This window comes from Spinacia oleracea, chromosome 6 (genome assembly GCF_020520425.1).
Source record: "Spinacia oleracea cultivar Varoflay chromosome 6, BTI_SOV_V1, whole genome shotgun sequence".
Lineage (NCBI taxonomy): Eukaryota > Viridiplantae > Streptophyta > Magnoliopsida > Caryophyllales > Amaranthaceae > Spinacia > Spinacia oleracea.
The window spans coordinates 149,223,225-149,244,316 of NC_079492.1; the positions used below are offsets into that span (position 1 = coordinate 149,223,225).

At 34.6% G+C, this 21,092-nt stretch overlaps 2 protein-coding genes across 2 annotated transcripts; both read right to left on the bottom strand.

Moving 5' to 3' along the window:
- Positions 1 to 4,409: 4,409 nt before the first annotated feature.
- Positions 4,410 to 10,002, bottom strand: LOC110791740 (phosphoethanolamine N-methyltransferase-like). Its single transcript, XM_021996502.2, has 11 exons — positions 9,749 to 10,002; positions 7,691 to 7,828; positions 7,455 to 7,589; positions 6,967 to 7,107; positions 6,549 to 6,632; positions 6,119 to 6,260; positions 5,730 to 6,010; positions 5,199 to 5,360; positions 5,050 to 5,103; positions 4,878 to 4,952; positions 4,410 to 4,696 (listed from the first exon to the last, which is right to left on the bottom strand). Exons 1-11 carry the CDS (start codon positions 9,770 to 9,772, stop codon positions 4,589 to 4,591), a joined length of 1,344 nt encoding a protein of 447 aa, XP_021852194.1. The 5' UTR covers positions 9,773 to 10,002; the 3' UTR covers positions 4,410 to 4,588.
- Positions 10,003 to 12,177: 2,175 nt separating this feature from the next.
- On the bottom strand, positions 12,178 to 18,934 carry LOC110791731 (syntaxin-22). The gene is made up of 7 exons (XM_021996493.2): positions 18,558 to 18,934; positions 15,897 to 15,990; positions 15,648 to 15,787; positions 14,965 to 15,039; positions 13,623 to 13,780; positions 13,437 to 13,537; positions 12,178 to 12,734 (listed from the first exon to the last, which is right to left on the bottom strand). Exons 1-7 carry the CDS (start codon positions 18,746 to 18,748, stop codon positions 12,669 to 12,671), a joined length of 825 nt encoding a protein of 274 aa, XP_021852185.1. The 5' UTR covers positions 18,749 to 18,934; the 3' UTR covers positions 12,178 to 12,668.
- Positions 18,935 to 21,092: the final 2,158 nt, after the last annotated feature.

Genomic DNA, 21,092 nt, shown 5'->3' on the forward strand with positions numbered 1-21,092 from the left:
AAGATAAGATTTTATTTCATAAGAGTTTTGAAAAATGAAAATACCATAAGTGAAGGTGGGATTTTTTTTTAAAACACATTTTTGACATTTAATAAGGTGCGTTTAGATAGTAACTCTTATCTAAAAATAAAACTCCACTTTAGATCTAATTTTGGATGTACTATGAAGTATAATGTTTGCTTTATGTACTGTTACGCTGTTACTAGATCACTAATCGAGCATTCGTAGATGAAATTCAAAGAATATTAGAGTAAATTTTTTATTTATCTTTGGTATTACAATTAGGCCAATGAGTGATATCATAGACGGAGTATAAGAGCTTTTTATACAAAAGGTCTTGCGCGCACAAGACCAAGATAACTTTTATGCAGTTTTTTGTAACTTTAATCTATTTTTCTGTAACTTTTATATTATAAAATTAAAAAGTTGATAGATAAACATTTTAAAGGATTAAATGATTAATTTACTCATAATTAGTGATTTTGACAAAATAATTTTTATTCAAATGAAAAAATTTATCATTACAAAATAGATAACTTTTACTCCGGTGTACAATATTTATTGTACACCCATTAAAAATAAGAATTTGTGCTTTTTATAAACTTATACTCCCCTATAAAGTAACAATTGTTTTTTGCCGTGCATCGCACGAGCTTCACACTTTTATATATAAATAAAGGCGAGTTTTTTGGAGAGCAATGAGAGCGTCCAAGTAGGATTTTCATATCACAAATTAAATTATAATGCAATTTTAAGGTAATAAAATAAAAGTAAAAAAAAGATAAATATTGAAATTCCTGTAAAGAAAATATCCGGTAGTTATAATTGACATTAATCTTTAAAAAAAAAATCAAAATTAAATTTCTTGGTAAAAGATAAAATATTTTAAAGGTAATGCCATGAAGATTAAAATAAAAAAAAAAAAAAAAGAAGATAAGGCCATGAAATCTGTAAAAAAAAAAAAAAACACATCCCAATCACCCCTCTCCCTTAAATACGTTTACTGCTACTTTTTTTTTGTGCTTTAAAATAAAAAAGATAATGCCATGAAATCTATAATTTTTTTTTAAAAAAAAAACCACGTTCCAATCCCCCCTCCCCTTAAATACGTCTAATGATGTTTCTTTTCTTTGTGCTGTATTAATTATTTGTTCTTATAGTATTAGATATGTTTTGTTGTTTTGACTTCTCTAATTATTAGTAATAAGTTGTACGAAGTATTAGAATATTTTGTTCATTTTTTCATACTTAATAATTTACGTGTATCGTGTAGGGAATAATCGAGGTATGATTTCATGATTTTTTCCCTAATCGTTTGTTTGTTGCTCCTGAATGAATAAATTTTGTGCAGATATATCTCCATATAATCAAGGTTTCGTTATGCTAAACCTTATCTACCACGTGTAATCTTTCAATTTCAACAATCTATGTTTTGAAAGCAAAAATTTCATGCATAAACAGAACTAACACATTTGCAACATTTGATTTTAGTTTTAGGTTAAAAGTTAAGCACAACAAACCTCTTTCGTAATATGTGCCACAGACAATCTCCAAATGCATTAAGGTATTGCAAATTGAATTATAATTGGGTTGTTTGTAATTTGGTTACGTTTCAAATTTAATGGTCCTTAACTTTTATAAGTTTGCTTAATAGTAGACAGACATGGACAATAAGGAATTAGGGAGGCTAAAATTATGGTTAAGAAGTTATACGAGCAGGTTAATTAAGTATGAGCATTTAAAATACATAGGCAAATTCAAGCTAATTAATATATATGGAGAGGGTGACCATATTACAACTTTGAGTTGAAGAACAACATACGCGTAATATACCATTAATATATCCTACTTAAACGCATAACATATGCATAAGAGGTTTCAAAGCTGGTTAGTCCTATTTAACTAAATAACCAAATAATAAAACCGTATTCTAAAATATTATATTAAGTAGTAGTAATTCAGTAAATAAAGTCGTACTTAAACTAAATAACATTTTTTTAAAAATTAAAAATTATGGTGAAATTAACCTATCCAACCAATACAATTTAATATTATCACACCAATCTCCTACAACCGTAGAAAGAGTACTAAATATTATATTAGTAATTAAGTAAATAAAGTCATACTTAAACTAGATTCCAAATAATACATATTAAAACCGCGATAACAAATGCATAATATACGATTTCTATACTTATACAAAGTATATGTAATGATTTTGTTGAGATCACAAGAATAACTTATGTATAAACATTTTAAATATTAAGAATATATTTATACTCCAATTTGAAAAGGGACATATTTTAACTTTCTATTATAGGTATAATTCATAAAATACCTATTTGGCTATTTATATACGATGGTATAATAACACAAAAATGTACGAAAATTTACAAACCCGTGCATCGCACGGGATTCAGTACTAGTTATTATTGATTTTCATGACTACCTTGAAAGATACGGAGTAACTCTGTAGACATTTTAAAATAAGGAAGTAGGTTTTCTGAGCTGGGACTAAATGCACCCACTACCCAGGGCCGGCCCAATGTAAAAAATAATACTCCCTTCGTCTCGGAATCTTTGACTTATTTTCCTTATCGGGCCGTCCCTTAATACTTGACCTGTTTCTAAAAATGGAAATATTCTAACAATATTATATTATTTCTCACTCCACCCCTATTAACCCACCTACCCCCTACTCCATACAAAAAATAATTAAAAATTAAACCCCTACTCTCCCCCAACCCCACCCCTTTACACATTTTCCACTAACTACATTAAAATAATATCCCACTATCAACTACTACCTATTAAATTACCTATTAAATTAAATAAGTCAATTCAAGTCCCTTAAACTCTGTGCCGATCAAACCGGATCGAGTATTCCAACCCACCAACCCAACCCGAACCCAACCCAATAATAAAGGGTTGGGTCAAGATTTTCAACCCGTTTAATTAAATGGGTCAACCCAACCCAACCCGTTTAATTAAATGGGTTGGGTCAGGTTGAAATTTTCAACCCGAAAACAACCCGTCTAACCCGTTTAAGTGCAAGCAAGTATGTAATATATATATGTATAATGTGATTTGAAAGATTTTATTTCTCATTTTCCCTTCAACATTGAATAATTATTTGACGTTTTGATTCATGTCAAATACATATTGAAAAATTACTTTTTGCAATGAGATATGCCATAACAAAATCACCTCGCAAGTCTATAGTCAAATCAATTTACAATTAAAAGTGGGAAAAAAAAATTAAACGGGTCAACTTCAGGTCAACCCGTTTATAGTTGGGTTGGGTTGGGTTGAAAATCTCAACCCGTTTAATTAAACAGGTCGGGTTGGGTTGGGAAAATCTCAACCCGTTTATAAATGGGTCGACCTGATTTCGACCCAACCCAACCCATTGCCCGCTCTAAATAAAACACATCCTGGCACGGGCCCGTTTAAGCCCAGCCCGCAAAAAATAGATTAGGCCTGACCCGTTTATTTTCAACCCAGCCCACCCCCAACCCAGCCCTTTGAACAGGTCTAGGGCCCACTATGACACAACTACACGTGATTTTGTGATCATAGAATGGGCCTTAGAGCATCAATACTAGATAACTCTTAGCCCCCTCTTAAGGAGAGAGAAAATCTAAGAGCAACTCTTAGCTCCCTCTTATTTAGAGATTGATTATGACATCCTCTAAATAAGAGGTAGCTCTTAGAAAATAAGAGGGGGTGAGGTGGAATATTGTGGGGGCATTGTGCTTATTTTTGATATTTTTGTATTAAAAATAAAATAAATAAATAGGAAAAAGTTACATAAGAGATAGTGTATAAGAGTTAGTTATTTCTTGGATTTTTTGATAGTTAACTCTTATTAAGAGTGGTGATGAGGTGGATGAAGAGAGAGACTAAGAGGGGGCAAATAAGAGATAACACTACAATTGATGCTCTTACAACTACGTGTGTACATTGGGGCTCTTGGAGTGGCTCTCCAAGTAGCTCTCCAACAAGAACGTACTATCTCTTGATCAACATTGGGGATCTTGAGTGGTTCTTGGGGGGCTCTTGAGTAGCTCTTCATGGAGAGCTACTTCAAGGTAGCTCTTGCCCAAGAGCCCTCCAATAGTTGATTCTTGTTGAGAAGTGGGGAGTAACTTTGAAAAGTGGATAGTAACTCTGGTTAAAAAGACTAATGATTATGGACCACCAAATGGTAAAAAAGATATTGAAGAGCTCACTTGAGGAACCAACCAATGTTGGGTATTTTAGGAATGAATTCTTGAGTGTGTCTTGTAGAGAGATAGTAGTAGAGAGAGAGCGGAGAGCCCTCCAAGATCTGTTTTGAAGAGGCAACCAATGTGCATGCTTTTACAATGTTAGTCGGCCTACTTCAAAACCTTGTAATATATATAACATTATGGGAGAAGAAGCAGAAGATAACCTTGTAATATATATAAGATCATATATAATACAAGAGGATTTTGGGTTTCATCTAATTTCCACTTTATTTCATGGCAAGAAAGTAAACTAATTAAACAGGAAACCTTGACTGTACTGCTTTTCCATTCCTTTCTAGCAGCAGGAATGGAAAAGATCAGTTCTTTAGTGCTTTCTCAGCAATGAACAAGCCCCAACATTGCTCACCCGATGAACTCCTCACCAGCTTCGCTTTCCAACCACCAACTATGTCATTGTAATCTCCCTGAATTCAAGATTATGCACAAAACCAGATCATCAGCAAATGTCAGTCCAAAAATGTAGTAATACCACAATTGAATTGAAGATTATGCACAAAAGCAGATTATCAGCAAAATGTCAGTCCAAAAATGTAGTAATTAATACCATATTTACTAAGTAACTGCATTGAAATATTGAATACGAACCTCAGAGAAGTCCGCTATGAATCTTTCCTTTTCCTTCTCGACTGCATCCACTTCCCTCGCCAGAACTTTAAGGAACTGATTAAAACAGAAGAACACAAAGCAATGAGAAAATTATAATCAAATTTATTTCTAAGATATGTATGAAAAATTAAAAAGGGTGACTAAATGAAACCTGATCTGTTCTATCCTCAGCAATAACGTTGTCAAATCCAGCATCTCTAAGCATCTGGATGGAATAAATGATTTTCAGCATATTTGCTAATGTTAAGTTCAGAATAAACAATTTTCAGAATAAATAATAAAACTTGTATATACACTTGCCTGGCCATATGCCTGCACATCATGGAGATCATATCCCCTCTGCTTAATATATGCTGCGAATTCAGGGGATGGTGTACCAGCACTCCTGCAGTAATCTGTGATCAGAACTTTTCCTCCGGGTTTCAGCCATTTGTAAAATGATCTGAATAATGCCGGTTTATCCTGACAAATGAGACAACACAAATTTTTATTTACAAGTTGTGTACAATAAATATTGTAAACTGGAGTAAAAGTAAAATCAAAATGCTTAAAAGTTACCCTTATATATATGTAAAAGTTATCCTTCTTCTTTAGTGATCAAAAATTTCATTTTAATAAAAAGTATTTCTTCAAACTCACTAATTATATATAAAATTAATCATTTAACTCTTTAAAATGTTTATCTATCAGTTTTTTTTATATAATATAAATGTTAATCAAAATATATTAAAAGTTACAAAAAATGAGGTCAAAGTTACAAAAATCTAGGTAAAAGTTATCCTGATGTACAATAAATTTAAGCAAAGACTGGTAAATAGAAATTTAAATCACCTGAATATGAAGAATGGTATCACGGCTGTAGACCACATCGAAAGAGTTCTCAGGGTAAGTTATCGTTGTACAATCAGCCACTTCAAACTCAACAGCATAATTGAGTCCAACAGCACGCTCAAGAGCAATGGAGATCATATTGATGGAGAGATCAATTCCAACGACCTCAACGCCAAAGTTCTCTGCCATGTAGAAATTACCTCCACCTATGCCACAACCCACGTCTAGAACCTTCTGGCCAGGTTTCAGGTCAAGCTTCGCCACAAATTCTTTCGTTGTTTCTGCCATTATCAACGGTTTCATTCCAAGTTAAGGAAAATAAGGATCCAATGTGTATGTATTAATTTATACAAAGTAGTGAAACTATAATTAAACAGAAAACTTTGTACCTATTCCTCCGGTGCTCACATAACCTGGACCAAATACACGCTCATAACGCAAAATGCCATTAGCTTTGTATTGGACAGTATCCAGAAATTGCTGAAACCCTTTGTCATTCTCTGAACCAATTTTCTGCCATTTCCAGCAAATCTGAAGTAGCCAAAGAAGGATTGTCAGAAACAGGTGAATCGTTTCTCTTAGGGTGCGTTCTTTTCACCTGATTTTCACTTATTTTTTATGAACTTATTTTAGTTATACATTGTACTTGGTCAACCCTTATTTTTCATGAACTTATCTTATCTAAACTAATCTGGACTTACTTATCTTATTTATTTAAGTGGAAATAAGGTGAACATAACCTTAGTCCCCTTCCCACACACGAAAAATGTTATAAGTACTAAAGAGCATATGAAGTATCTAAATCTAATAGGCGAATACCTTGTTTTTGTTGCATTTTCCGCCAACTACAGAGAGCTCGTAGGAGTTCCCAGATTCATCTTGCACGCGACATTCTTTGAAGACCTGCAGTCACCAAAACAAATTTCAGAATCATTGATCACATTCACTATAAAATTAGGATTGGTTTTGCTAGCTGATGGATAATTAAGTTAGTTGTTCCTCTAAGGGGATAATTATTAGCTTTAGGATGAAGTTGGAACTGAAATTTATTTTCTTGTTCAAGTTCTGGACTTGATTTGAATAAATGGGATTCTACTTCTGAGTTTTTGCCTCGAAATCAGGACTTTTGCAGGATACATGAAATATACTGACTTGCCTTAGTCTAACAAGCCTAATAAAAAGTTTGCAAACATATATAATAAAACAGAAAAAAAGATCAGTAAACGAAAGAACAAACCTTCGAGTAGAACTTAGGATCACGACAGTGAACTGAGTTGCTTTCCTTCTGATCTGCATTGTCATTAGCACAAGCCTCTATGAAGAAAATAAAGCCTTCTGGTTTCAACCATTTCACCATGCTTTGAACCATTGTTCCAACCTACATTTACAGAAGTAAAAAGACACTCTAGTTGTGTAATAAATGACAGTATTATCAGAAGGAAACAAAACAATAATCACGGCCTGAGTACATATTAGAATTAGACTCTCAAGCTCCGTTCTGTTGGAATTATTTTGTATGAACTTATATTATCTGAACTTCTTTTGTCTGAAATAAACTTATTTGTGTGTGAAAATGTCTGAAAAATACTCATTTTTCTGAACTTATATTATCTGAATTTATCTGAACTTATTTTGTCTGAAATAAGTCAAAATAAGTCGAACAAGCCTTAATTGTCTATATTGGTCAGAATCTGAAAAAGAAGGAAAGCCAAACACCAAGATTACCTCGTCATCAGAAAGATGCACAAGAAACGAGTTAGAGAATATCAGATCAAAGGATTCCGGTGAAATGTCTAGACCGGGAGATGTAACATCACCAGAAATGAATTTCACATTTGGATGATTTGCACTTATTTCACTCTGCAGACAGAACACCGGGAATTAGAATGATCTACAGAAACATATGCAGCAAATTTAACAAGTGTAATAACTGATCATTGATCAATATTTCAGTATTTCACCTCGTTTTTCACACTACCAGTGACATCAACAGCTACAACTTGGGCAGCCTTCTTGGCTAATTCAGCAGTAAGATGACCAATGCCCTCGCCAATTTGTAGTACAGACTTTCCTTCATAAGGTGGAAGCAGAGAAAGTACCTGTACACATACAGGAGAGTAAGTATAACTAGTGTGACAGTAACAGAAGAAATGTATAACACAACACATTATCAGCTCATTTCACAAACAAGTTTAATATGAGTGACATACTTTGGCTCTGTTTGGTAAACCCTTTCAGTCACCTTAAATGTTTAGGTGCTTAAAATATAAGTTATCTTATATGATTAGAAGTGTTTGGTAAAGAGCTGAAATAAAATTTAAGGTGGATAAAATGACTTATTTTGAAACGTTAATATTTATAACTTATGACTTTCAGCGGCTGAAATTCTTGAGATCGATAAGAACTATGTAGCTGCTTCGTTAAGATTAATGTTTAGTGGCCGATAAAAAATTGCAATTCAGAGTTTATGTACTTCTCTTCTTCTGAGTGGGGTTCGGCTTGTTGCTTTGCACAAATTGACCGTAATTAAGTTGAAGGTTTGCAGTTGTGTGGTTATTTGCTTTTACTAGCACTAACAAACAAAAACTATAATACTAACATATAAATATAGATGGTAATAAAAAAAAAAATTAATATATTGTTAACATAAAAAACATATTTTTCTTATTTGTAATTATTGTTACAATTTTTTTTTTCTTCTTCTTTTTTTGGGGGAAGAAAATATTTATAAATGTCAAATATATAGAATAAAAATAAATAAGTAAAAACAACATTTATAGATGTTGTAGAATAGTACTACAAATTTCAGGTACTTAAGAAACTAGCTCTACCAAACAGGTAATGCAACAAACTACCTGATCATGTCAGCACCTTATCAGTTTCAGGTGTTATCTTATCAGTTTCAGCTATCTTATCAGTTTCAGCTCAATTTCAGCTAAAGCTGCCAAACAGAGCCTTTGTAGTTTTGGTTGACTTGTTTACATTCATTAGCGGATCAATTGGTATAACAGTTTTAGTGTATATGTTCCCTATGTCCGCAATTAATAGTCACATAAACGAGTACTATTTTGGCTATATACGTAGATGTCATCTACTTGTAAGTTTGCTTGCAAATCAGAAGTAAAAGCCATAGGGTGAGTTTATCCCTCAAACTCAACCCCATACTCTAACACATCAACTTTCCACTAACTTTTACAGTTTTACCTATTTTTTCATTATTCAGATTCATACAAGACTTGCCCTGTTTTACGCATTATCCTCAGACTCACTATTCTTTCTCATCCCTTTGTTATTGAACATTAGAAGAAGAAAAAAAAGCTAAAGAAATAATATAAAAATAAAATGGAATATTAGAGGACACTTTGACACACCTCAATCATGAAAAAGACACATTTGTATATATTTTTTAAAAAGTTGATAACAAAGTGTCATTATCCCCACCAACACGTGGATTCTTTTCCATTAAATCAATGATGTCTCCATGGATTCCAATGAAGTACACAAGTTTCAACCCAGATCACTAGCTTAAGCAGTTTAGCTAACTGGAAGCTTCAAATTACAATAGAACAATCTTTTAGGGAGGAAGGGAGTATAAATGTATAATATAGTACACTTGAACTGATCAAGTATGGTCCTGCCCGATGATAAATTGGGCAGGACCATACTTATGTCTTTCTAGACCCGCACATGATCAGCTCTAGGCTCTAGCGTACATGATTAACATGTTACAATAATGCCAATCATAACAATCGTGGGTCCGCCACTGAACACAGTGACTGACTTACAATCCTGGGTCCGCCACTGAATACAGTGACTGACTTACAAATTGCAATTCTGGGTCTGCCACTGAATACGGTGCCTTTGAACTGATCAAGTATGAATGTATGATTAACATGTTACAATGATGTCAATCATAACAAACTACACAATAGTTGTTAACAACTTCATTTAACACGTCTTTCATATATGATCATAAAAACAGCTAAAGAAAGTTTGAAGTAATGGAAATTTGATCATACCTCAAGATCAGCGGTTTGAGCCATTTTGCAGGAGAGCTTTGTTGGAGGAGAGAAAGAGAGTTTTAACAAGAAAGTTTAATAGCCGTCGATGGCGAGGCGAGATCGAGAGAAAGACCTTGATCTACGGTTGATAGCTTTTCCTTTCTGCTGCATTCAGCTGCAATGGTACAAATACCCTTAAGCTTTTTCTTTTTTATTAGAGAGGTTAGTGGAGAGCCTCAATTATTTGGTCTATTCTATTGTTTGCGTCTTTGGCGTTGCTTTTGTAGACTCATTCTCATAACAAATTAACACTAGGACATGGGAAAGTGGTCCCCCATTTTGTCATTTATTATTACCCACTAAAAATACAGTTTTAAAGACACCAACTATGATTTGAGTAAAAAAAAACAACGATGTGATTTAACTTTGTTATCAGACCTCCGTCCCGGATTACTTGACCTGTTTTCCTTATCGGGCCGTCCCTTAATACTTGACCTGTTTCTAAAAATGGAAATATTCTAACAATATTATATTATTTCTCACTCCACCCCTATTAACCCACCTACCCCCTACTCCATACAAAAAGTAATTAAAAATTCAACCCCTACTCTCCCGAACCCCACCTATTAACCCACCTCCCACTAACTACATTAAAATAATACCCCACTATCAATTACTACCTATTAAATTAAATAAGTCAATTCAAGTCCCTTAAACTCTGTGCCGGTCAAACCGGGTCGAGTATTCCGGGACGGAGGGAGTACAATTTATATAACTTGCGACTAATTTTTGAGTGCAAGGCATAACATAAATGGTTAAGACTAGCACCTAACATGTATGTTATTTATGTCGTACTTAATATCCACGTTTTTTTTTTCCCCCGGTGTAGAAAGAAACTACTTAAAGTTTCATTGTTCTCTGAGTCATAACTACATAGTCATGGTCCTATGTCAAAACAAAAAAAAAACTAAAAAGTCATTGAGACCAATTTTCTTAAAATATATAGAAATTTTAACGTTTTGTTTAATATTTCCGGAGGTTTTTTGTTATCATTTAATATAAACGTACACATATTTGGTTGAACATAAGAAATTGTTTAATTTTTTTTTAGTACGTACTCAGTTTGAGCTATCGTATATATACCCTCGATCGGAACCCATTAGGCCAAAACCTTATTTTATTGGTAATGGTATGATATTTTCTTAATTGATTGGACAAGAGTTAAAGAACTTTTGATATGTGGAACGAGAAGCCACATATTGAAAACAACCAAAAAAAAAAACAAAACAGAGGGGGACACTTTCACTTTGCTCCAAAGAAAGAACCTCGCCAATTTTGCATCAACCACGTCACTTTTGCATCTAATAAACAAAATAAAAAAATAAAATAACAAAATGAACAATAAAATTAGAGTGGGTGTCGACCTCTTCATCTCTGAAGCTGATACATAAAAACGTAAGAAACAAAACTACTAAAACTATACAGTAATAATACACAGATTGATATTCGAATCGGTTATGGAGATTCGAGCTTTTTTAATCCCTTCAAAAAATCCAAGATCCAATGTTTATTTTCTTAAGTAAAATGAATTATTTTTCTTATCATTTTCTGGCATATTCTTGAGGTTTATCCCTGTTTATTGAGTTGAGAGATATTGCGCTATATCCCTCCATTTCATACATCATGTTCTCTCTGTCCAAAAATAATAATCACGATATCACTATGAAGTAATGGACTAAATCAAAATGGTACTTAAAACCTCTTCGCTTCCTTTTCATGAAGTAGAAGATGGTCTCCCATTATCGCCTTTTGGTCAATTAAAAACAACCTCTCTGTAATTGCAGGGAGTAAGATTGCGCACCCAACCCCCCCGTACCCCTGAGGGAGCCTCTTTGAGGCAACAGGGTAATGATAATGATGAATGATCACTATTTTTAATTTTTTAAACTAGGTAAGAAGAAGAAACTCTACTGGACCAGTACTTATCATAGATTAGTCAGCCCAGTTACACAATTGTTCGCTTGAGTCACTCTCGAGCATTTCACAGTTGATGGGGCTTAAACATGTGACCTTTAAGTCACAAGATGAGTTCCCCAACAACACCACCAACTTATGTTGATTAACGATACAGACTATTATTTGAAGAGCAAAAAAATTAACAAATGCTGACAAGTTTTAATGATACTACGTAAATCGGTACATGAGTAAGCAGCCTGAATCGAAGTATTCAGTGTTTAAACAAGCTGTTCCAATCACCATCAGTGATAAAAAAATACTAAGTTTTAATGATAAAACTTGATTCTTGGTCCAAATGCTCAATGATATAGAAGCTGAATAGACCGTAAATTCACTTGTATGATAACTTCTCCACTGTCGACCCATTATACAACGATATGCAACCAAAGCGATGCAATAATATGGTTAATGATACAGTACAACAACAAAGATTCAGATGTGGAAGCTGATTTTCTCACTTCAAATGATAACGTAAACAGGGGGGCGGCGTGGGGGGACAAGTGCACAAAACAGTCCCAAAAAATTAAAGATCCATGAATTTTAACAAGCAATTTCGACTGAAAATAAAAAAAAAATGAATTGAACTGAAAAAAGATCATTAAACAAAAGTTGGACAGTAAGTCACAACTTACAGAAAACAGAGACAACCAAAGCAATCATTCAACTAGAAACAGCTCACAGCTCACAGCTCACCATCTTCCCCGCATCCTGTTTATACGCCAAGCAACCTGAAACTGACGCAACAATCACCTAAGCCTGAATTTGATAGCATAACATAATCTCGCGGCCTTTCTTGTTTCCCTGCCTCCAACAACCAAACACATATGGTAACATGTAGAAGAAGAGAAAGGAAGAATGGATACTTTGCGGAGCTAGACCCTTTTCAGCTCACGCAGAGAGGAAAAGGTAGACACCCTTTTCCTTATGCTGCAATGATTATAAGAACAATCAGTAGAACGATTGCAAATATCACCAAGAGCAAGCAGGTCTGCATTCAAGAAAGAATTATCATCAGAAAATGAGAAGATAAGAGACAGCAATTTATATAGAAATACCACAAGATGGCCGAGGTCCGGCCTGACATGAGCACAAAGTCGCGAACCGGGCCCGGGTCGCATTTTTTGGGAAAGGCACGACAAGGCACTGGCACGACACGACACAAAAAGGCATGCTAAATTTAGTAAAATTACTAAATTAGGCTTAGGGACGACGGCCCGGCACGACAACCCGTGGGCATGGGCCTTGTTTTGAACTTTTCAGCCCAGCCCGATGCAGGATGGGCTTGGCGTGGGCCCGGCCCATTTATGCCCACGACCATCATTGGGTTTCACCACTATACTCCGTATTATGTTTGGGGTGACTTTTTCATATATTGAGGGGTAAATTGTTAAGGTGTCACGTCTAACATCTATAATAAGTTGGGTTAAGATTGGTATCAACCAAGAGTAGCTTTTAAATATGCTGGATGACGTTCAATGATCCACCAATTTATGAATTTTTAGTTCAAACCCTAGTTGAACCTTCGTTCATAAGCAACAATGAATATAGCCAAGACTGTCAAAGCAAACATAATCATATTTCAGCTTATGGTTTCATTTTTTACCCCCCTTCAACAGAATGACCAACTATTACCAAAATATTAGGATAAAATAACACTAGAAGAAAAATCATCGGTGAAAACACAACTCACAAGTGATGAATTTGAACGCTGAGTCTTTGATGCCTGTGCCAGGTGGGATTTTGCCTGTACAGTTGCTGCTTGAGCATTCTCAACATTGGTTCCAATATCATCTGTGCAAGAGGAATCATCATATTAGGTATTAACACAAAAAGATTGTATCCCAGTTCAAGATAAGCAAATTAGTAGACAACTTACCAATCATAGCTCCTTGATCATGGACCAGCACAGCAAGATCTTTGAAGATCTCATTTACCTCACCAATTTGATGCTGGATTTCCTGAATTCCCTGCTCTCTTTCCTCAATTACAGCCTCGTTAAAAGTTATCTCGTTGTCCAACAGTATCACGTCTTGTCTGCATAACACCATGGAAATTTAGATAACAACATCGAGTAATAAAAGACTGTTGTTAACAGAAAATGAGCATCAAATAGTTGAGCACTGCAGAACAAGAGCTGAGACATGAAGCAACCTCACAAATACTAACTTCACACTTTATCCATGCAACAACAGTAATTTGTCACTCCTGAAAATCCCACATCTTATAATTCCTGCCAGAGAAAATTACTTTTCTCCTTTTAAATTTATGGACAAGTAACTTCAAAATTGTGCTGAAATTTGCTAATACGAGGATACTGGCGTACTGCTGAGACAGATTATAAGCAATGACCCCAATCTGATGCCACCGAACCATTATTATCTATACTAATATATTAAAAGGTGTTTGTAAGAAAGTATACAATGCCACGTGGCGCCCTCCTCTTTCAATTTGACACATGTCATCCAATATTACTCAAAAATTACAAATACAAGATTCGAACCCATGACTTGGTGATTGGCACCACTAATAACTTATCCACTTGGCTATGCAAATTTACGTGTTATCTTTTGCATACGAAATATAATAAAGTGATAGTAAAGTAAGAAAAATGATTTTAATAAAAATAGGAGTTAATTGTGATTTGTTTTTTTTTTCCCCAGAAAACTAGGTATAGTTACAATTATCCAAGTGATGACTCGGCCATCGGGGATTCGCCCGAGCCCAAAAACTAGTTAATTATTAAATCCAATCATTTAACAATGTCAACAGACAACTTTCATGTATCTGTTCGGTGAACTCTATCAACACCCTCTTTTTTTGAAATATTTTCATCATATCACCATATGGAAGAAACATCAAGATATTTATTTTCCAGATAATTGTACTACTTAAATTCCTGAAAATTTACGATTTTCCTTCACTCGAGCAAAACAAGCTAATACCAGTCAATAATGGTAACTACACTAAATACCAAATCCATAAGCAGATACAATAGCAGAATAAACATGATATCATGAAGATGACCACATTCCTCCAAATGTAGATTGTTCAGAGAAAGAAGGGGGGAGGGGGGTTACTGAGAGATATAATAGAAGGACCTAAAGACAGAACAGACCATTAGCTTTGCATAATAAATAACATAAAATAAAAATAACTGGAATACGAAGTATAGGAATAAGCATTTAGCTAAACACCCAAAATCAGAATTAAATTTTCACCTTCTAGCTTCCACAAGAAGAGCTCGCTGCTCTGGCGTCTTATCTGAACTCACATCAATCTCACTAGCTGTGTAACTATTACAAAAGAAAGCCACGAAAATTAGATTAGTCAATAGTGTACATAGAATACACTTCTCTGAAAAGTTCTGATTTCAAAAAAATTGCTATGGAAGGTAAGGCTTCCCCCTTCGCTTCTACATTTTCTAGATAAACTTTGGAATTTTGACTTTGATTCCAAACAAAAATGGATAAGGTCATAAGGATTTAAAGTTCTTATACAATACAGAAGGTAGAGTAAAATTTATTATAACTCTTAAAAGTATGCACGCACACAAGCACAAGACAGACAGACACACATGCATACATGCACACTCAAACGTTAGAAGAGTACACACTCTCAGATTTTCTTCACAAAAGAGTGCAGCCAAAAGTAGAATATAAGATGATTGCACATTAGTGAAAGTTCTTGTCTTTTTTTCACAGTAGACTAGAAAACTTCGATGATGGAAAAATGATAACAATAGCTACTTCACTTGTGACCCGTGAACAAAGACGCTCCACGTTTGACTAAAAGCTACGCAAAGATGATCCTGAATAATCGAATGTATCATTTAGGAGTAACATCTGGATGCCATGTCACTATATGAGTACTAAATACACAATTTTCTGAAACAATTAATTACCTAGAAGGAAGGACAGCCTGAGGAATAAAAGGGGTATATGCTGTTTCCCGTTCTGCCGCAAGACGCTGAGCCTTCTGGAATTCCTTCAAAACTGCTTGGAAATCTTTTGCAAGTTTCGCGTCAGCAATCTTCTTGTTTGCCTGGAAAAATGGAAGGAAGGTGAAATCAAATTTTGGCTCGGGAAAGCATTTATACCCAATTGAGGAAGGTACGCATTCCATAAACCTGAAGTGTTGAAAATATACTTACACTGACATTGTTGCTATGATCTGTCTCACTTGCTTGCTTGAGTTTATCTGAAGTATCCTTTACCAATTGCCCAATATGTAACCTTGTCTTGTGGCTATTAACAGGACGAAACAAGTATCAGAGGAGATTAGTTCAAAATGGAATAAACAATAAACACCACACTGTAAACAGGAAGCCAAGCGATGCCATATATACTACGTATTGAACAATAGTCCCTATTTTGCTAAAGTTTGTTGGAAATAGGACTAATTTCAACCTCCAAACAGAATAAACTCTATAAAGGATATCTGAAAGTAGTCTCTAGATTAAATGAGACAGAAAACTACTTAAAGAAAATCAGTGCAAAACCAAAGAAGTAGCAACATTGTGCATGAAAATGACATATATAATGAATCTGGTTATCTGGTACTCCCTCCGTATTTATTTAAGAGATACACTTGGCCGGGCACGTGTATTAAGAAAAATAATTGAAAGAAATAAAGTAATAAAACAAGTGGGGTTGAGTAGATATTTTAATAAGAAAAACAAGTGAGGACCATGTCATTTTAGGTAGTGGGGGTGGGGGTGGGGTGTACATAGATTATTTAATTAGATGGTGGGATTGATAAGTTACTAAAAATGGCAAGTGTATCTCTTAAATAAATACGGCCGGAAAAGGCAAGTGTATCCCTTAAATAAATACAGAGGGAGTATTCTCTATGGTTCCTAGGAAAAGTTATTAATTTCATCACTTCTTAAATCCATTCAGGCATGGAAGTATGGAACTCACTATAGATCCAATCGTCCCATTACTGAGAACTAGGTGTAAGGTGTTACAAGCTTAGTCCTTATCTTTTTAAGTCTCGGGAAAGCAAAGGTGAATCAGTATTATTTCATTACAAACAGAAGAAACACAAAAAGGAAGTGACGCAGCACAATCCTACACATGAATTGATAGTTGATGAAAATGTGCCTGATTTCTTTCTCATATTCCCTCTTTAAGCCTGTTGAAGACAGTACACTATAGCCCTCAGTAAACAAGCCAATGTCACATAATTGACAATCTTGCCACTTGGGAACTAAGCATCATCTTTGCATAAACAAAAAAGTAATTACTCCATTGCATGAAATCAAGAGGAAGCCAAATTCATGTTTAAGAAAGTTGAAATGAGCTGCATTCCTCCATTCATTTTGCTAAGTCTAGCAAAAAAAAAGGTGCAAAACACCAATAGAGTTTTTATGAGCTTTTAAACAACCAGCCTTGTAAACCATGTACAGACAACACGAAGTATTACCATCGAAATTCAGTTTAAGATAAACAAAGGAGGCTGAGCATTGGAAGTGAAATAAGTTACAATCAACACAAAGAAATTGCAGTGAACCTCAATGGATGCTTCTGATATGCACCACAGAGTGGGATAAAATCTGTTGCCTCAGCTACCAAGCATTGTAACTCAACCATTTGAATACCACGTGAATGACTAGGAATGGAAAAATAGATCTAAGTTCCCTTTTATGTGAAAAAAAGAGAAAGAATTCCCGGTGGCAGCAGTGCATCTTTAAAGGATCTTTGCACAGATCAGACATAGCACATAATCACAACCTCACTCACACTGCCCATGCAACTATGCAAGTAGTTAACTAGCTACTTGAGTACTAGGTCAACTGCTCTAAGGATGACCACAATTCTGATAAGACGTCCACCGACCAATCAAACAGCAATTCAACAGCAAGGTAGAGTGACCTAATCACACGTGGTAAACATCATGGTTTCTATAGCCTCAGCAAGAACAAACCAACTTACTCCCAACACAAAATCCATCACATGTAACTTTTAGAATCTCACTAATCCTGATTCCTGACCAACCCATAAACAAATCACAGTACATGCAAAAGGAGTTCCTCGACTCATAACCATAATTGACTAACCCAACCGGCCGGGAAACAAAATCTCACCTAATAGAGCTCATCCAATCAAGTTAACTCATAAAACACCAAAATTCAAGACCGCTAAAGAATCAAGTTATCTCATAAATTCGGCTTGCATAAGTAACAAGATTTTTTCTTACAACCACAAACCATGACATGGTCTGCCATAGCTCAATGGAAAAGCACAGTACACCAAAAAAGAAAGAGCTAAATCCACACAAATTACAACAAAAACCAGAAAAGATGGCCGCGGAATTGCACAACCACTACATGATCTTATTGGGAAAATCCAATCTTTCCCTCAGAAAATTAACCACCCATAACTAATATTGAATAAACCCAACATAGCTAAGCAAACAAAGAGCTTAACCTAGCCAAATTATCATAGAACTCACAAAATCCCATAGCATATAAGTATAACAAACTAAATCACATTGAACTGGATAAAATTACAATTGCGTACCAAATTCAGCAAATACAACAATAATATTACATTCCGTTGACCCAAATTAAATAAAATAAAAAAACCCATTACGAAATTAACGAAAATAAAGAAACCCAGGCACCAATCCCCAGAAAAATCAACACAGAACCAATCATAATTCTACCAAAATTGACCCAATTCAGAACAACAAAGTAACAAAAATCTCATTATCCCACAAAATTTAGTACAGGAAATCAAAGAAAACAACTAAATGGATTCCAACCAGCAAAGTAATCCAAAATTGAGGGTAAAACAGAAGAAAGACATACAGTTTTTCACGGAGCTGAAGGGTATCTTTAGGGGTGCCAAGCGTATTAACAAGGCGTTGAAAGGAAGAAACAGCGGTGTTAATCTGGAAAATTCCAGAGGCGACGGCCTGAGTTGGGTCTTGTTTGGCATTTATTAAATCCCGTCTCGAAGCCAGCGGCCGACGACCCGCTTCGAGATCTTGGAAACTCATCTCTCCCTCCCGATTTCCCCTTCTTTTTATTTACTTTTCAATTAATTCTTCCAAACAAAGAATAAAGGGGATCTGAAAATCTGGGAAATTCTCAGAATTGCATGAAAAAAGTTGCGATGATTGAGGAAGATGACAAAGAAGAATGCGAAAGGGGTATTGATTTGATTATTTTGGGGGGTTGGTTTTAATTTAATTTTTTTTTTTATTGTTTGGGGAAAAATAGAGGGGGTTCCCGCCGGCCAGGTATTACGTGGACCCGCGGAGATATACGTGGCAGGAATGCGGGAGACTTTTTTGAATTTTTTAATCCAACTCCTTCAACACGTTTGTCGTGTACTGCTTTGTGCTTTGGGCGGCTTCTGAATTTTGTAATGGAAAAACAATTGTTTTTTTGGCAAATAATGCAAAAAACAATTTTATTCATCAACTCTTATAGATCCTACAATTGTTTGGTGTTGGAATAATTTGAAATCTTAAAATTTGAAATTCAAGTTGCCACATATGCATGTTAATCGTAGTCATAAGAGCATCTTTAATGGTAGTCTAATTTGACAGTTAGCTTGTTATGCCACATACGATTTCAAGATATTACATTTTCTAGCTAATTTATGCTCCAATGGCTAGCAACTACTCCGTAACTTGTTATTTAAATTGGTTCCACTTGTCAATTACTTATTTGGCAATTTTGGAAGCTAATTGTCAAGCAAATTATATATCATTAGGCACATTGAAATAAAATAACGTAAGCTGGTAAGGGTTGTAACTTTATTCAACAATAAGACAAAATTATCATTTTGGGTCTATTTCTTCAAACCTCTAATTGAAAAACTTTTATATTAGCTTTTTTCAAAATTAGTTCTTTCATCTCAAAATCCTCTTCCAAACATCACCTAATCCAACACTACCATTAGTTTTTTGAAATGCTCAAACTTATAATTCACCTCAAAACACCAAACACCCCATACTTCATCTGTTTCTTAACAGATGCATCATTTTTTTTTTTACACTTTTTGGCCACATTTACTACTAATATGTAAAGACAAATTAAAAACAATTAGGCACATTGACACTTGGTCAAAGGGTTCGATACCCATAGACGACTCCAAACTGTTTATGCCAAACTTCGCCTTGAGGCGATATTTGGCTAGGGACATCACCAACTAGGCAATGACAATAAAAAAAAAAGCAAGAAAAGAGACAACACGAAGAGATGATGGCCCAAAAAATAGGGACGAAAACCGCGGGTGGATGAGTCCACCAATCCATTAGAATATCCTAAGTACAAACTAAGGAAATGGAAAGTGTTTGCATAAAAATAAGAGTACAATAATAACAATGATATTGCTTAAAGACTTGAAAGAGTAAGATGGCTTGATTTCTCAGTAGCTTGTGTCTTCTGATCCCGTACTTAGTTCCCTTTTATAATCATCTCGCAACGACTAGAGGGTAAGGGAGAATCCCAACAATTTAGGAAGTGGTCACGTCTCCCACATTTGACTCGTTCCTTGAACTACTTTAACGTGCTAATTGACATGTTCAAACATATATGTGGCGCAACTATTTGAGCCTGAGCCATGGTTAAAACCTAATCTCCCCCGTGATCACGTTATAACTCTACTGTCGACTGTTGTCTTTCGACATCGTGACATTGTTAGGCGACACGACAATACCGGTTGATAACGACATAATTATACGACAGGGAGGTCACGACGTTAACAAAAAGCAACATAACAATATATATTTTCAAAATATCTAAAATTTATAATTTTATTAATATAAATTAAAGATATTAATGGTCAAAATTAACATATGAATAATATAAAAAGTCAATATGATACATCTATTACTCCACATAATTAATATACGTAGTAGGGTGGAAGTATACGCTTAGCACAAAGTGTAACGAGGAGACAAGAAGGTGAAAAATGCACTAATTAGGACAGACAAATAATGGTGAAGACAATATTTCAAACAACACTGTAAAAAGAGAGAAAAAGAAAAGTACCGAGTAGGTCCAATTCTTGATCTTCTAACCGCGTGTCGTAGAATTATTAATTCACCATACTCCATTTTCAGCCTTCAATAAATAACAAAGACGTTATTATTACATTAATTAATTACTCCCTTCGTTTTTTTTGTTCTTTACGTTTGGTATTTTGTACGCGTTTTAACGACTAATGAATGTGCAATGAGATTCCCCTATTTTTTTTATTTAAACAAGGGCAAAGTACGTATATTTATAATTTTTTCACTTTTTTCAAAATTCTGATATTGAAAAATGAGAAAAATTTAATGTCATAATGAAAAAGTGTGAGAGATTAAATGACCCAATTAATTTAATTGG

What these genes read in the sequence shown, in the direction of transcription:
- LOC110791731 (XM_021996493.2), bottom strand. Translation starts at nt 18,748, where the DNA reads ATGAGTTTCCAAGATCTCGAAGCGGGTCGTCGGCCGCTGGCTTCGAGA. An exon ending in ATCATAGCAACAATGTCAGT is followed by an intron (nt 15,788 to 15,896) that starts GTAAGTATATTT and finishes CCATTTTTCCAG; the next exon opens with GCAAACAAGAAGATTGCTGA. An exon ending in AGCGTTCAAATTCATCACTT is followed by an intron (nt 12,735 to 13,436) that starts GTGAGTTGTGTT and finishes TCTTGAATGCAG; the next exon opens with ACCTGCTTGCTCTTGGTGAT.
- LOC110791740 (XM_021996502.2), bottom strand. Translation starts at nt 9,772, where the DNA reads ATGGCTCAAACCGCTGATCTTGAG. An exon ending in CTGGTAGTGTGAAAAACGAG is followed by an intron (nt 7,590 to 7,690) that starts GTGAAATACTGA and finishes TTCTGTCTGCAG; the next exon opens with AGTGAAATAAGTGCAAATCA. An exon ending in GAAAATGCAACAAAAACAAG is followed by an intron (nt 6,261 to 6,548) that starts GTATTCGCCTAT and finishes TGGCTACTTCAG; the next exon opens with ATTTGCTGGAAATGGCAGAA.